The sequence below is a fragment of the Hylobates moloch genome, unplaced genomic scaffold, assembly GCF_009828535.3.
Source record: "Hylobates moloch isolate HMO894 unplaced genomic scaffold, HMol_V3 SCAFFOLD_18, whole genome shotgun sequence".
Classification (NCBI taxonomy): Eukaryota; Metazoa; Chordata; class Mammalia; order Primates; family Hylobatidae; genus Hylobates; species Hylobates moloch.
Window position 1 is genome coordinate 56,314,440 of NW_026652293.1, and position 16,263 is coordinate 56,330,702.

At 37.5% G+C, this 16,263-nt stretch overlaps 1 protein-coding gene across 7 annotated transcripts in view; it reads right to left on the minus strand.

The window, feature by feature from the left end:
• Window positions 1–16,263, minus strand: part of AIDA (axin interactor, dorsalization associated) — a 45,600-nt gene that overhangs the window by 19,840 nt on the left and 9,497 nt on the right. For all 7 annotated transcript variants that reach the window (XR_009210937.1, XR_009210936.1, XM_058430958.1 and 4 more), the window contains exons 3-6: window positions 8,029–8,082; window positions 7,612–7,666; window positions 1,438–1,501; window positions 773–879 (exon numbers count right to left, since the gene is read on the minus strand). Coding sequence is in view for 4 of the 7 variants with exons in the window: in XM_058430958.1 (XP_058286941.1) it covers window positions 773–879; window positions 1,438–1,501; window positions 7,612–7,666; window positions 8,029–8,082 (280 nt within the window). In the remaining 3 variants the exon portion in view is untranslated. The remainder of the gene's footprint in view (window positions 1–772; window positions 880–1,437; window positions 1,502–7,611; window positions 7,667–8,028; window positions 8,083–16,263) is intronic.

The following is a 16,263-nucleotide window of genomic DNA, read 5'->3' on the forward strand; positions in this document are numbered from 1 at the left end:
TGTCTCAAAACAAAACAAAACAAAACAAGTACTTATGAGAGTATACAGAAAAGAATTAACATAGCAGGCCTAAGACTGTTATTCTTAGAAAACCTCCTTGCAAGGTCAGCCCATGGCTGGCATCTGGGATCTTGGATTTGGGGAGGGTTCCCACCATTCCCTGATAAGAATGGTCACTGTGCCTAAACTGTGTAAACAATATGGTTTGTGCTAAACATCTTGTTTCCTCTGTAATCTGGAATTTTGGTCTGTGCCAGGCAGAAGGTACCCACATAATCAGTCCCCAGTAAAAGCTTTGGGCACTGACTCTAAAGAGCTTCTCTAGTAGACAACATTGTGCATTTCACATATGTTGTCACAACTTGTTGCACAGGAAATTAAGAACATTTTATGTGACTCTACTGGAAGGGGATTCTTGAAAGCTTGCATCTGGTTTCCTCCAGACTTTGCACGTACGCCTTTTCTGTTTGCTGATTTCGTTCTTGTGTTCTCTTGTAATGAATCCTAGCTATGAATACAACTACATAGTGAGCCTTGTTAGTCGTCCTAGTGAATCACTGAACATGGGGATGGTCCTGAGGACCCCTGACACAGATAGTAAGATAACTTCACACCATACTTACGAAATAGCTACTGCCAATAAAATTTGCCTAAGAATGGCATGAGCTTTAGAGTGGTTGTACTGCCCCACTAGCAAATACCAAAGTAAGTTCCAAACACCCTGACTTTGGTGGCAGTTAAGTAAGGTTTATTTTTAATAAGTGATACCTACCGGGAACTCTAGCAGGAAAAGAATCAGGAGACCCTGCTCCAGCACCACTCTCTTCTTCATCTTCTTCAAATTCCAAATTCTCTTCTTCACCAGGTGCCAAAATTCTTCTACATGAAAAAAGGGCAGAAAAAACAACGAACTGCAAAACTAAATATACTAGTGAAGCCTCACAGATACTCGTTTCCCAGGCAAGATGCTATTATTAAAAAAAATGCTGATAGGCCAGGTGCGGTGGCTCATGCGTGTAATCCTAGCACTTTTGGAGGCCAAGGCAGGTGGATTGCCTGAGCTCAGGAGTTCGAGACCAGCCTGGGCAACACGGTGAAATCCCATCTCTACTAAAATACAAAAAAATTAGCTGGGCATGGCACTGTGCACCTGTAATCCCATTTACTTGGGAGGCTGAGGCAGAAGAATTGCTTGAACCTGGAAGGTGGAGGTCGCAGTGAGCCAAGATAGCGCCATTGCATGCCAGCCTGGGTGACAAAGCAAGACTCCATCTCAAAAAAATAATAATATTAAAATAAAATAAAATGCTGATATACTGTTATCATTGTTGATGTCAATGATATCAATAATACCAAAGTTGATATTTAAGAAAACTCAGAAATATCTGAGAGAGGTATAAAATAAAATAAGAAAACAAATATAAATGTTTCTTTTACCTTAATGGGACAGGCTGAACATCAAATGGGAATTCTTTATTATATGTAAGAATATTCTTTAGGACTAGAATAAGAAGATAAAGAAACATGAATTCTTCCACGAAGCAAAATCAAAAATTATATCTTAAATGATTAATCAATTTTATTGTGCATATTAATATATATTTTTAAATTCCCAGCCTTACCACCATTTGAGAGCTACACAGTACATTTGTCCACTGAAGTCTTAGCAAAATTAAAATATCCATGATATACTGTAGGTACCAATATCTTCAGAGTAACGTCAGATCTCCAAGAAGAGCAAGTTCCAAAGTCTCAGAGCCCTCATGGAAAATGAGTCCCATCTACAAGTTCCTAGGTGAGACAGGGGGTACCAGAAAAAGAGAATGCCTCCTCCCTATAGTACTTTAATTAAAAGATTTGAGCCTGGGCAACACAGGGAGACTCCTGTCTCTACAAAATAAAAATAAAAATTAGCCAGGCATGGTGGCGCAGGCCTGTGGTCCCAGCTACTCAGGAGGCTGAGGTAGGAGAATCACTTGAGCCTGGGAGGTCAAGGCTGCAGTGAGCCATGATCATGCCATTGCAAGAATGATACTCTGTTGCAAGAAAAAGAAAAGTTGTATAAAAGATGCCCAGTCAGAGACACACGAGTACATTTTATTCTCTGTTCTGAGATTTCTTCTCAATGCCATCAAACTGGTAGTTTGTAGCAGCAAGTTTATAATTCTCATATTTCTTTTATGATAAAATTTATTATGCTGAATCCTGGCATTCTGAGTCTTAAAAAATTATTATAATCAGTCATGCACCACATAATAATGTTTCAGTCAGCGACAGACCACACATATGACAGTGGTCCCATAAGATTATAATGGAGCTGAAAAATTCCAACTGCCTGGTATATACTATACTTTTTATAGTATATTGTTACATAGAACTTACGGTACTTACTATATTTTTTGTCATTATTTTAGAGTATACTTCTTGTACTTATTAAAAAAAAGTTAATTTTTTTTTTTTTTTTTGAGACAGAGTCTCGCTCCATCACCCAGGCTAGAATGGCATGATCTCGGCTCACTGCAACCTCTGCCTCCCAGGTTCAAGTGATTCTCCTGCCTCAGCTTCCCGAGTAGCTAGGATTACAGGTGTGAGCCACCACACCTGGCTAATTTTTGTATTTTTATAGAGATGGAGTTTCACCATGTTGGCCAGGCTGGCCTCGAACTCCTGACCTCAGGCCTCAGCCTCCCCCTCAAAAAAGTTAATTATAAAACACTCTCAGGCAGGTCCTTCAGGAGGTATCAGAAGAAAGCATTGTTATCATAGGAGATGACAGCTCCATGTGTGTTACTGCCCTGGAAGACCTTCCAGTGGGACAAGATGTGGAGGTGGAAGACAGTGATATTGATGATCCTGACCCCGTGTAGGCCTAAGCTAATGTGTGTGTGTTCCTTAGTTGTTAAAAAAAAAGTTTAAAAAGTAAAAACAAACAAAAATTAAAATAGAAAACACTTATAGAATAAGGACATAAAGAAAAAATATTATTGTGGCCGGCACATTGGTTCACACCTGTAATCCCAGCACTTTGGGAGGCTGAGGCAGAGGGATCCCTGGCAGACAGGAGTTTGAGACCAGCCTGGCCAACATAGCGAAACCCCATCTCTACTAAGAATACAAAAAAATTAGCCAGGCCTGGTGGCACACGCCTGTAATCCCAGCTACTCCAGAGGCTGAGGCATGAGAATTGCTTGAACCTAGGAGATGGAGGTTGCAGTGAGCGGAGATCATGCCACTGCACTCCAGCCTGGTCAACAGAGCCAGACTGTCTCAAAAGCTGTCTCAAGGAAAAAAAAAAAAAAATATATATATATATACACACACACACACACACACACACACACACACATATATATTTGTACAGCTGTACAAAGTGTTTGTACTTTAAGCCAAATGGTATTACAGAAGAGTCAAAAAGTTTTAAAAAGTTAAAGTTAATAAAGTTTATATACAGTAAACTAAGGTTAATTTGTTACCAAAGACAGGATAATTTTTACAATAAATTTAGTTTAGCCTAATTGTACAGTGTTTATAAGTCTACAGTAGGGTATAATAATGTCCCAGGCCTTCATATCCACTTATCACTCACTCACTGACTCACCCAAAGCAACTTTCAGTCCTGCAAGCTCCATTCATAGTAAGTACCCTATAAAGGCATACCATTTATTATCTTTTATATGTATTTTTACTATCCTTTTTCTACTATGTTCAGATAGGTTACACACATAAAAACTTACCACTGTGTTACAACCGCCTACAGTATTCAGTACAGTAACAGGCTGTAGAGGTTTGTAGCCTAGGAGCAATAGGCTATACCGTGTAGGCCATACCATCTAGGTTTGTGTAACTGCACTCTATGATGCTCACACAACAAAATCACCTAAGGATGTATTTCCTTGAGTGCATCCCTGTCATTAAGTGACAAATGATTGTATATATACACATATGTACTTACATACGTATGTATACATACACATTGTTATATACATACGTATGTATTACATACGTATGTATACATACACATTGTTATATACATACGTATGTATATATACACATGTACTTCCATATTTATATACACACATTCACAAAGAGGGATTTATCCTGAAGAGAAGATTTCAAACAATATGGGACCACCTGCTGTGTTCTGGCTGTGACCAATCTATATTTCAATGATTACATTCTGGCATGTAAACTTAAAGAGAGGCATCTTACAATTCTAGCTACCTCTGAAGGGTATGTATGTAATTCAGTTTCATTTCTGGCCTTATGGGTGGCCAGTAACTACCCGTGATTACATTAAAGTGAATTCATGGCATTAACTGGAAGACCTAAAAGGCTTCCATGATTTTGTACTCAATTTATTCAATCTTTAATTTTGGAGTCCTGCAGTTTAGAGCTAAAATGGGTGTGGCATATTGGCATCCCAAAGCAGGAAATCCAGAGACTGCATGTTGCAATTCCATGACTTATTCCAACATTCCTTCATCTTCTTCTTTTATATATATATATAATGTATACGTTTATATATATATATCATCTATACTCTTCATACATATAATCTATACCTTCTTATATATATAATCTTATATACATAATCCATAGTATATTCATTCTTATGTATGTAATCTATACCAAACCCTCCAGTGAGAAAGAACTCTGAGGCTGGTGTCTAGATGCTCATTCATTCTCTTTCTTTCTTCTCAACAAATATGAATTGAGTGCCTATAATATTCCAGTCACTGATTTAGGTGCTAAAGAGAACAGTGATCAAGACAGAGTCTTTACCCTCATATATGGATCTCAGACTCTCATCAGAAAAAGCAATAAGCCAACAAGTAAGATAATGTAACTGTGATTAGTGTTATAAAGGACATAAACAGGATGAGTGTGTAAATGGATTAAGCAGAGAAGAGGGAAAACTTTAGCTAAGGTAGACAGGGTAAGCCTTTCAAAACCAAATTATTAGAAGACATTTGAGCCATGACCTAGGATGAGAGGAACCATCTGCAGGCAGCTGTAGGGAAAGGGCTTTCCAGGGATTAGCAAACAGCCTGGAGCAACAACAAAGGCTCTGAGGCAAAAACTACTCAGGTTTGTTCAAGGAACAGAAGCAACTGTATAGCAGAAGTTTGATAAGCAAGGCAGAAGTGGCAGAAGATGAAAGTTAGAAGATTTGAAATCAAATCCTAGCCCAAGAATTATGCCAATGACTTGAACATTCACATAGCCACTTTGAATCTCAATTTCCTCAATTCCACAATGAGAACATTTCCTTCAGTCTGTTGTCAGAATTACAATCATGAAATTACATAGAAAAATTTAAAGTACAAGTATAAACCTACATTATTATATAACTCATTCTCTACCACTATTTAACTGACTAGAATCCTTGCATTTCAGATCTCACTAAAAAGCACTATTTTTTAAAAAAATTATAAGAACATCCTTTCTAAACTTCGTACATGATAGCTCATTGTGAGTAAATGATTAATTCAACTCAATATTTATCAATTAATCACTAACATAATAATGTATTAGATATCAAGAATGGGAAAGGGGAACAGGTGACAAAAAAGACCATGTGTCATTCATATCAGAAACAAAAACATATAGTAACATTTTAATAATAAAATGGGGAAAAAATCAACCTTTACATTTGTATAAAACACCAATAAAAAAGTTGAAAACTGTATCGGTTACTAGGAATATCTTCCATTTGTATTGTAATAGAAGAATTAAACAGTATTTCCTTTTCTTAGGTATGCTTTGAAAAGGAAATGTTTGTTTTGGCATAATAACCTTTCATTATTTTGTTTTACAAATGTAGAGTGTATCAAATACTTAATTTATGTGGATAATTTTGGAAGGAAAAACAGATCCTTTCTTATTTTCTGTAGGATAGGTTTCCATTTTCACCAACTATAGAATAACAGGGATTCTAATGCCTTTAAAAACAGGATTTACCTTAAACTTTACATAGGGTTTTCCTTCCACTAGTACTACTAATTATACTTTAGGAGGATGCGGAGAAGGGGAGAGGTGAGTTTATAATTTCACAGAAGGTATTAAATGAATACAAAGTACATCATGGGCTGGGGACTCACTGGCTCACTCAGTAGACTCTACACACTGAGGACCTCTGAATGGCAGATGTGGGGGACTAGTAAAAACTCTGCACTCCCAGCCTGCTCTCACGGAGCATGGACCTGCCACCCCCCTGAAGCTTACACTCTAGAAATGACACACACACAAATATCAACATGTGTTCTCTTTGCCACTGACGTGTTTCATTTTTGTGGTAGGCAAAATGGGTAACTGTTCCCATCTGAAAGATTATTTTTTAATTATGAGAAGTTTCCCTGAAGACATTCAATTCTATTCAATGTAACAAAATTTGCCATGCCCATATTACATACAAAGCATTGAATTAGGCTCTGTGGGAAAAATACAAAGGCTATTCACAATCTCTCTGAGGAGTGAAACAAATACAGGGCAAACAATGAAGATGGATATAAAAAGTGTTACTATAAAAGATAGGAAGCCGAGTTTAATATGGCTAGGGGAACAGAGAAAGATGGGACATCTGAGGGACTTTGAAGGATGAATTTATGGAAGGGAATTTTACAGGGTCATGAAGAGATAAGTTTGAGTAAGAAGTAGTATATGACTGAGGATTATAAGCAAATTAAATGTATTTTCACAATCAGTATGAATTTCAGACATGATTTTCAAGAGATTTTTTTAAAACTCTGAAGAATATATCAGCATAACAACCAACCTAGTCCAACATACTGCAAGTTATAGTCATTAATTTTCCTTAAAAGAGGCTACTAAGGGCTGAAGTGAAATAGAGCAAATCGTTTCAGCTTTGTTCAACTATAAAGTGAGAGAACTCAACTATATGACTCTTAAAACTCCTTTCTGTTCTAAAATGCTACGATTTTATGATTCCCTACTTAGATATTTGACTTAGATGGATAAACAAACTCTATTTACATAATAATGTTAAGATGTGCAATCTTGTCTCAATGAAAAATGAGAATATTGATTTATATTCATTTAGTTTTATATTCAACACTTGTGCATTTGCCCATATTGCAAAGAACATTTATCTGAACCAGCAAAAAAGCTTTATTTGGCAGCATACTAACCACCAAAACATTTGAAGAAATTATTTACTTCAAAAAAGTTCTAAAGAGAAAGGAAAATGAAGACAACAAAAAAGTATTTTGCAGAGCAGCTCCAACAGCTGGACTGTAGTTTTCAATGACATGTAGTGTAAATGGGCATCAATGACTAAAGCTTTATATTCTCCACTAGATGCTGCTGCAAATGTTTACCAAAGTAATTGTGGTTTTATTAAAGTGAGTAAGACAAAATAAAGGCTAATACATATTTAGATGAGGTACAACCTCATATATCCTACAACGAAGGTAAAATCCAAAAAATAATTACTACAAATGTTACAAAAGCAACAAAAGCACCCAAGAAATCACATAGGACTAGATATTAACAGAAATAAATCATATCAGAATCTTTGTTAAATAGCCTTAACATCTATGATAGATTATTTTTCCAAAGGAGTATCACAAAAAAATATAAACTTAAACTTACTTGGTTCTAGCTTCTTCAGGTCCTCCAGTTTAAATTCTTCTTGAGACTGTGTGGACTAAATTTAAAATAAGCATATTACATCTTTTCACTAGAAGGATTTCACTGCACCCTGTCTTCTAAGTGGCAAGAACCAAATACTCAAAAGGATTCTATTTCTTGCTTTCAAGGTAGAAAATGAAAAGTCCCAAACTGGTTTTTGCTTATTTTTGGAACACTCAGGCCAAAAATAACAGAAAAAATTGAAGTCATATCTTTTATTTTACAATTTACAAATATGAACTAAAAAAGTATGAATTTAATAGATGTTATAAGACACTTCTGAGACAATACTGCTTTTGACATAAATGTCTAATGTTTTATCAGAATAATACAGAATAATTTATTTTCCTTGTATTAGAGAGGAGAAAAACTCCTTACCTGTAAAGCTGCACTTCGCAATTCCAAGCATGTTGCAATTTTGCCTATGGTTTTCTGTAGGGGAATAAAAAAAGCTATAAATACCAAAATTATCATAACTGTTAGTTCAAATCATCAAGTTAATTTTTATTAATAAAACATCCATAATTCTCTTAAATAAGTTAAATTTTATTTCTTTCTAGCATCTTTCAGACTTTAGAGAAAAGAAATAAGAGGCAAAGGGTTGGGATGAGGGAGAGAAGGTGAGAATATATTCTCCCCTGACCTAATGTGCCACAACTAATTCTATATCAAGTTTGCTTTGATGACAGCTGTAGATATGATTTAAAGGGCTGCCTGGTATCTTCTGCTCCAAGCTTCACCTTTTCTTCTCCATAAAGCCTAAAATTCACCTTTTAAAAGGCTTAAAAATGTCTGAAAGTTAGCACAATGGTATAATTAATTTAGACTTAAGTCCAACACCAACTTGTTTAATTAAATATATAGGCAACACCAAGCAAAACTGGTATTTGTGATAAACGGTGGTAAATTTTATAGTTGGATCTGTTTCATATAACATGAGCTATAAAATGGATGTTAATGATAGGGCATAGATAGTGTTTGCCTTTAATAAGCTCATGTTGCATTAGGAGAGAGAAGACACACACACAATCACTATAAAATAAAGCAGACATTTGATTGTATGAGCTTTAGCAAGGTATGCCATTATATGACCTAAAGAAACAGAACAAGATCTGTATTAGGAATCAAGCCCCAACGACCAGGAGGATTTCTAAAATTAAAGAGTTTAGAAAACTGTCATGGTTCAATTGTCTAAAGTCTCAAACTGAAAGCAGAAGGAAAAGTAAAGTTGAGAGAAGGGGGCTGTCATTCTGAGGTGGACCTTCAATAACCAGTTGAGGAAACTGTGATTACTTTAGCAGTAATTACACAGAAGGGTTTTTTTTGTTTTCTGGTTTTCTTTACCTCTTTCAGATCTGCCCTTTAAGAAGACTATTGTGGCCAGGCTTGGTAGCTCACGCCTGTAATCCCAGCACTTTGGGAATCCAAGGCAGGCAGATCACTTGAGGTTGGGGGTTCGAGACCAGCCTGGCCAACGTGGTGAAACTCTGTCTCTACTAAAAATACAAAAATTAGCCAGGTATGGTTGCGCATGCCTGTAGTCCCAGCTACTGGGAAGGCTGAGGCAGGAGAATCGCTTAAACCTGGGAGGCGGAGGTTGCAGTGAGCTGAAATAACACCACTGCACTCCAGCCTGGGTAACAGAGTGAGACTCCATCTCAAAAAAAAAGATTATTGTGATAAAAGTATACATAGGTTGAAGTAGGAAAGGGCAAAGACTAAAGGCAAAATCAATCAGGTTATTTCAATTGTTCAGGTAAATAGTAATCAGAACAAAAATACGAATAACTAGGGTGGAAATTAAAGGGAGATTCATATAAGAAACACATATCAGGGCAGGCAGGTGAATTATGCCCATCAAGGCTTTTAAGTCCTTCCAAAAGAGATATTTCTTAAGTTTTTATTAGGAATAAATCCAGATCATAAAAGTATTTATGCAGAATGTCTGCAATGCCTGTACAATGAAATATTCTGGGAAGGAAAAAAGCATGTTTTTCTAAATGTATTGATAACTTGCAAAAGTTTAGTAAATTGGACTTGGTGGTTTTCTCTTTTATCAATATTCTTTGGAAGGTGAATAAGGAGCAAAGAGGAGTAACAAGTGCTGTCCTGGCCCCTAGCACTTATGCAAGTGGGCACTATACAACTACCACATCTACAATAAACAGCGATACAACAACTCACAAAATAAACCACTACTGAACAAGATACGACTTGATGCCGAAGAACAAGTGACAATATTGAACCATTTCCACAATCTCTAAAAATTCTTTTTAATCCCAATACAAGAGTTTAGAAGATGTCCAATTTTATTCTGAAAACTTACATTTAAAGATTACATTTGAAAATTACATTTACATGTGGCAACTGCAAAAGATTTCACGATATTCATAGATTTATTCACTCTCTCAAACAACTGTTGCATAGAAACCAGCAATAGTCTTTTCTACATAGAATCCAATATCCTCAAATTATTGTTATTCAAACACGCCACTCAATTCTAACAAAACTAGTAAATAATTCTAAACATAAATATAATAGTAATAGCAATGGCTAACAACTACTGAGCACTTACTAAGTGACAGGCTCTCCTAAGTGATTTACAAACATTAATTCTTTTAATCCTCACTATAACTCTATGAGTTAGATACAACCATTTTAAAAGTGTGAAAACTGAAGCACAGAGAGGTTAAGTAACTTGCCCTAGGCACCAATGCCTTCTCCCACCTAAGTATTAATCAGGGCCAACCCTGCTTAGCTTCCAAGATCATACAAGATTGGGAGCATTCTAGGTGGTATGGTGGCAGACCAGCAATGCCTTCTATGCAATACAGCAATATATACAACAAAGCAATATTTTTATATCAATACTATTTAGCTATACTTTTGTTCTTTGAAAACTGGGATTTTTAAAAAGAATTTTGTCTGTATTGAGATATGTCAATTACTAAGTCTTTTAAAGCATTACTTTCTTTTCCTTTCTTTACTATAAAATCCATGTGATTTCATGCTTTTAACATTTAAGGTAAAATGTTGTAGTTTAACAACTATGAGTCCATTAATAAACTATTTTAAATTTAAACATTTTTTGAAGCAGAAGGAACAGGTTTTTTTTTGTTTGTTTTTGTTTTTTTTTAATATATGGAGTCTCGCTCTGTTGCCCAGGCTGGTGTGCAGTGGCACGGTCTCGGCTCACTGCAACCTCCGCCTCCCAGGCTCAAGCAATTCTCCTGCCTCAGCCTCCCGAGTAGCTGGGATTACAGGCATCCACCCCCACACCCAGCTAATTTCTGTATTTTTACTAGAGACAGGGTTTCACCATGTTGGCCAGGCTGGTCTCGAACTCCTGACCTCAGGTGATCCGCCTGCCTCGGCCTCCCAAAGTGCTGGGATTACAGGCATGAGCCACTGTGCCTGGCTGCAACAGTTTTTAATACAGAAATCTACTGAACTATGGCAAAATACCTCCATAGGCATTATTCATAACTATTTTAAGGAACCACACCCAACCTCAGTATTAAAAATGGAGTGGAACACTATCATTTCAGCTATAGCATTAACTTCTAAAACATTTAGAATGTACTAATATCAAAATCAAGCGCTTGCTACTGTAATTGTTTCACTTTTCTTAGAAACAGATGACTCAGAAAAATGATTAAGAAGCACAAGTTCACACGTGTCAGAGTATATGTACTGACAATTAAGACTTGAATTATTAGCACTCAAATTAACTGCTCATATCCAATATGGTATAAATGGGAAAATGCTTTCATTTTCAAAATATTGGCTATTAACTATCATTGATAGGAGAATTGACAGCTCAAAAAATCAGTTAAAGGAAAAGATGGAATAGAAATGGACAATTAAAGAGCTAAGTTAATTTTGCTAAAATGTATTCAATCTGTGTAAGAAAAAACAGATTTAAAAAATACACATAAAGTAGAATATTGTCACTTAATCCAGACTTAATTTTTTAGATTCACACAGCCAGTAATCTACTGTCTAGTTGGGAGCTGGAGGTGGTGGGGGTAGAACTGAGGGGGAAGAGATGAGGGTAAGGGTGGAAAGGAGAGCCTTATAAAATATAAAACAAGCATATAGTGCTGGAATTCTCATTACCACCAAATTTGACTCAAGACAGGGAAACGCTTTCTAAGCATCATGAGACAGGATATTCTATTCTGTCCAGAAACTTACTTGAGAAAATCTACTACACCAAAGTCAGGAATTCAGTGGAATGAAAGCTTTTGGCAGCTATTCGTTGGTTACTAAACCCAGTTGTTATAATGACAACACTATCAGGAACTGAAATGAAAGCTAAGTGAACTAATCATAAAAGAGGACTAAATAAGTATCATGAACTTTATTTTACACCAGAAATTGCTGAGAATATTAAGAATAAAAAATGAAGCTTTTATACTATTTATCACCAATTAATAAAGTATAGAGATCAGTAGTTCTGCTTTAGAGCTCGTTAGACTTAAAATAAATATCATGAAAATGAATGTAAGTTACTCTCTCAAAAATGAGAATTTATCTAAAAAACAATTAACCTTATCTTAAATAACAATCATATGTGAATAAATATCAACAACCTAAGACACAGAATAGTATTTATTCATCAAATTTTTTTTTTTTTTGAGACAGAGTTTCACTCTTGTTGCCCAGGCTAGAGTGCAGTGGTGTGATTTCGGCTCACTGCAACCTCTGCCTCCCGGATTCAAGTGATTCTCTTGCCTCAACCTCCCAAGTAGCTCTGATTACAAGCATGTCTCACCACGCCCAGCTAATTTTGTATTTTTAGTAGAGACGGGGTTTCTCCGTGTTGGTCAGGCTGGTCTCGAACTCCAGACCTCAGGTGATCCGCCCACCTCAGCCTCCCAAAGTGCTGGGATTACAGGTGTGAGCCACTGCGCCTGGCCCATCAAATATTTTTAAGGGCTCACTGTGCGCTAGACAGTAACAAGTTTCATAAAGAAAGCACTTTAAAAATGTTTTTTGTTTGTTTGTTCTGAGATGGAGTCTCGCTCTGTTGCCCAGACTGGAGTACAGTGGCAGGATCTTGGTTCACTGCAAGCTCCGCCTCCCAGGTTCACGCCATTCTCCCGCCTCAGCCTCCCGAGTAGCTGGGACTGCAGGCACCCGCCACCACGCCCAGCTAATTTTTTGTATTTTCAGTAGAGATGGGGTTTCACCGTGTTAGCCAGGACGGTCTCGATCTCCTGACCTCATGATCCGCCTGACTCCGCCTCCTAAAGTGCTGCGATTACAGGCGTGAGCCACCCCGTCCGGCCAAAGTATGTTTTGTTTTGTTTTGTTTTTTTGAGACGGAGTCTGGCTCTGTCGCCCAGGCTGGAGTGCAGTGGCGCAATCTCGGCTCACTGCAAGCTCCGCCTCCCGGGTTCACGCCATTCTCCTGCCTCAGCCTCTCTGGGTAGCTGGAACTACAGGTGCCCGCCACCACGCCCGGCTAATTTTTTTGTATTTTTAGTAGAGACGGGGTTTCACCGTGGTCTCGATCTCCTGACCTCGTGATCCGCCCGCCTCGGCCTCCCAAAGTGCTGGGATTACAAGCATGAGCCACCGCGCCCGGCTGTTTTGTTTTTAATCGTCTTTCAAAGTTGTGCAAACTACTGAACGGTTAGCATAATTCTAAGATTTGCCATTGCTACAAACACACTAAAAATAGTAAAAGCATAAAAATTTCAATTCAAAATAAAAAACATAAACAACAATTTTGCTTAGCATAATGTAAAGAACATTCTCCATTTTCCTCTTTTGAAGAAAACACAATTGAGTTTTTTCTCCTTTGGCTAGGTCTGGCATTTAATTAATTTTGCAGATCCAACAGTTTATATCAAAATTTCCCATAATATGTTTCAGAACACTGGACTCAATGAAATGTTCTTTGAAGGGAGACGGAGACTTCCAAAAGCAAATAAATTTTAAAATACTACATGCCCAAACTCTTTAAAAGATTCAACATACACATGTGCATACTAAAGGTCCCAAGCAGTCACAAACTCTATCTGTGCAAATAACATCTATTAATTTTTCAGAACCAATGTTCCCCAGAATACACCTGGAAGATCTCTGTTTTCTAATCATTTATTAACTTAGAGCCTCTGATAACTTCTTCCTTATGTGACACTGAAATAAGGCCTACATGTCAGTATGACTTTTTTGGCCCACTGTGAATGTTTTCCTTGCATTTTTAAAGAAAATTAAACTTTTTTTTTTTTTTGAGAGGAGTCTCACTCTGTCGCCCAGGCTGGAGTGCAGTGGCGTGATCTCAGCTCACTGCAAGTTCCGCCTCCCGGATTCACGCCATTCTCCTGCCTCAGCCTCCCGAGCAGCTGGGACTACAGGCGCCCGCCACCGCGCCGGCTAATTTTTTTGTATTATTAGTAGAGACGGGGTTTCACCGTGGTCTCGATCTCCTGACCTCATGATCTGCCTGCCTCGGCCTCCCAAAATGCTGGGATTACAGGCATCAGCCACTGCGTCCGGCTAAGAAAAACTTTTAAAGGCATACAATTTGCCTTATATTCACAATGTAGTACACAGTGATTTGGGGTTCCTTATCCAAGCCCAAAGAACAGGCAGGCAGGCACAAGCTCTCTCTCTAGTCTCAACTAGCAGCCACAAATGCCTCCTAGGCAGGTATCATAAATAATAAATGCCTCAGAAATCAGGCCTCCAGTAAAGAAGGAAGTGCAGAACACTTCAAAGTAGAGGACATGAGAAGATTCAGGGATACTCTGAAGATCATTTAGAGTTTTCTAGTCCCTAATTTCATACATAAGAAAATTAAGGCCACAGCCAGAGCAAGAGCAAGACTCCCAGTCTTCTGACTCCAGATCTCAGCTCTCTCCTCTAGGTCATGTTGCCTCCTGGTCCTTTTGGGGTACAAGATCTGTGGGTCTTTGCAACCAAAGATAAGCTGAAAAAAGACCGTGGCCATGTGGCTGCTAACGAATAGCTATAAATTTAAAACTAAATAGCATTATCAAACACCAGCTTCAGCCTTAGAAAGTTAAAGAAAATTAAGAAAAAGTTAATTTTTTCTCATTAGTCTAATCATTATATGTAGGCTCATTTCCTGATTTTTTTTTTTTTTTTGAGACGGGGTCTCACTGTGTCACCTAGGCTGGAGTGCAGTGGCATGATCTCAGCTCACTGCAATCTCCGCCTCCCGAGTTCAGGTGATCCTCCCACCTCAGCCTCCCAAGTAGCTGGAACTACAGGCTTATACTACCACGCCTACCTAATTTTTGTATTTTCAGTAGAGATGGGGTTTCACCATGTTGCCCAGGCCGGTCTTGAACTCCTGGGCTCAAACAATCCTCCCAACTCGACCTCCCAAAGTGCTAAGATTACGGGCATGTGGCACCACGCCCAGTGGTATTTTTTTTTTAATATAATTTTTAGTGTGTTTTAGGTCAAATCACTTTATATTTGAGGTCACATGGCTCAGAAGTCCTATACCTCAGCAATATATGTTGGAAACAGGATGTAAGTAAACTCAAACAGGTGATTAAAGATTAAACATTTTTAATTCCCTAAATTTTCATTCTGTTTCCATATTCATAACACATTCTGATAGCTATTAATTTAGATATGTGGCTATCTGAGATTCTGTTTATCAAAATTTAGCTACTGTAACTCCCAATTCTGTGACGCCAACTGATCATTTCCTAATCAATTCCTAGAAAAATTTCAGATTTTACAGAGGCTCCTTTCCTTAAGCAAATCAGTAATTTCCGCTGTGGTCATTATTTTCCAGAGCTAAAATCCTAAGACTCCTAATATCTATTGCATATATTAGGAACTACTAAGAAAAAAAAATATTTTTTTTTAATTTATTTATTTTCAAGACAAGAGTCTTGCTCTGGCTGTCGCTCAGGCTGGAGTGCAGTGGTGCTATCTCGGCTCATTGCAACCTCTGCCTCCCGGGTTCAAGTGATTCTCTTGCCTCAGCCTCCCTAGTAGCTGGAATTACAGGCACGCACCACTACACTTGGCTAATTTTTGTATTTTTAGTAGAGACGGCTTTTACCATGTTGGCCAGGCTGGTCTCGAACTCCTGACCTCAAGTGATCTGCCCGCCTCAGCCTCCCAAAGTGCTGGGATTACAGGCATAAGCTACCATACCCAGCCAAAAAAAAAAAAAAAAAAAATCTTTTAAATTGTAGTGATTTTTTTTAATACAAAATAAAAAAGTACATTAGATAAAGTAGATCCTAAATATTTTTTAAATGCAAATATACAAACTTGTGTAAGAAATATGGCTAACCCTAACCTTTAGGGGCTTCTTCTTCCCAAACCCCTATAAATAAGGGTCAAATGAACATAGATGAATAGACTAAAATGGATGTTGTTAGGCTTACTGTAAAAGTGTGCAAAAAATCATTACCACTCCCTTCGTACAGAAAGAATGAGAGCAAATTAAGTCACCACAGTTTTCACACTGTCTTTTCTTAAGAGATGGGGGATAGACTGACACTTTTTTTTCATTATCTACAAGATTAAACATTGACTTAACACTAGATACTCTGAGCCAAGAGAAAATGGGAGTTGTTTCCTCCCATTTCTTCTCACTTTTAAAGCTTC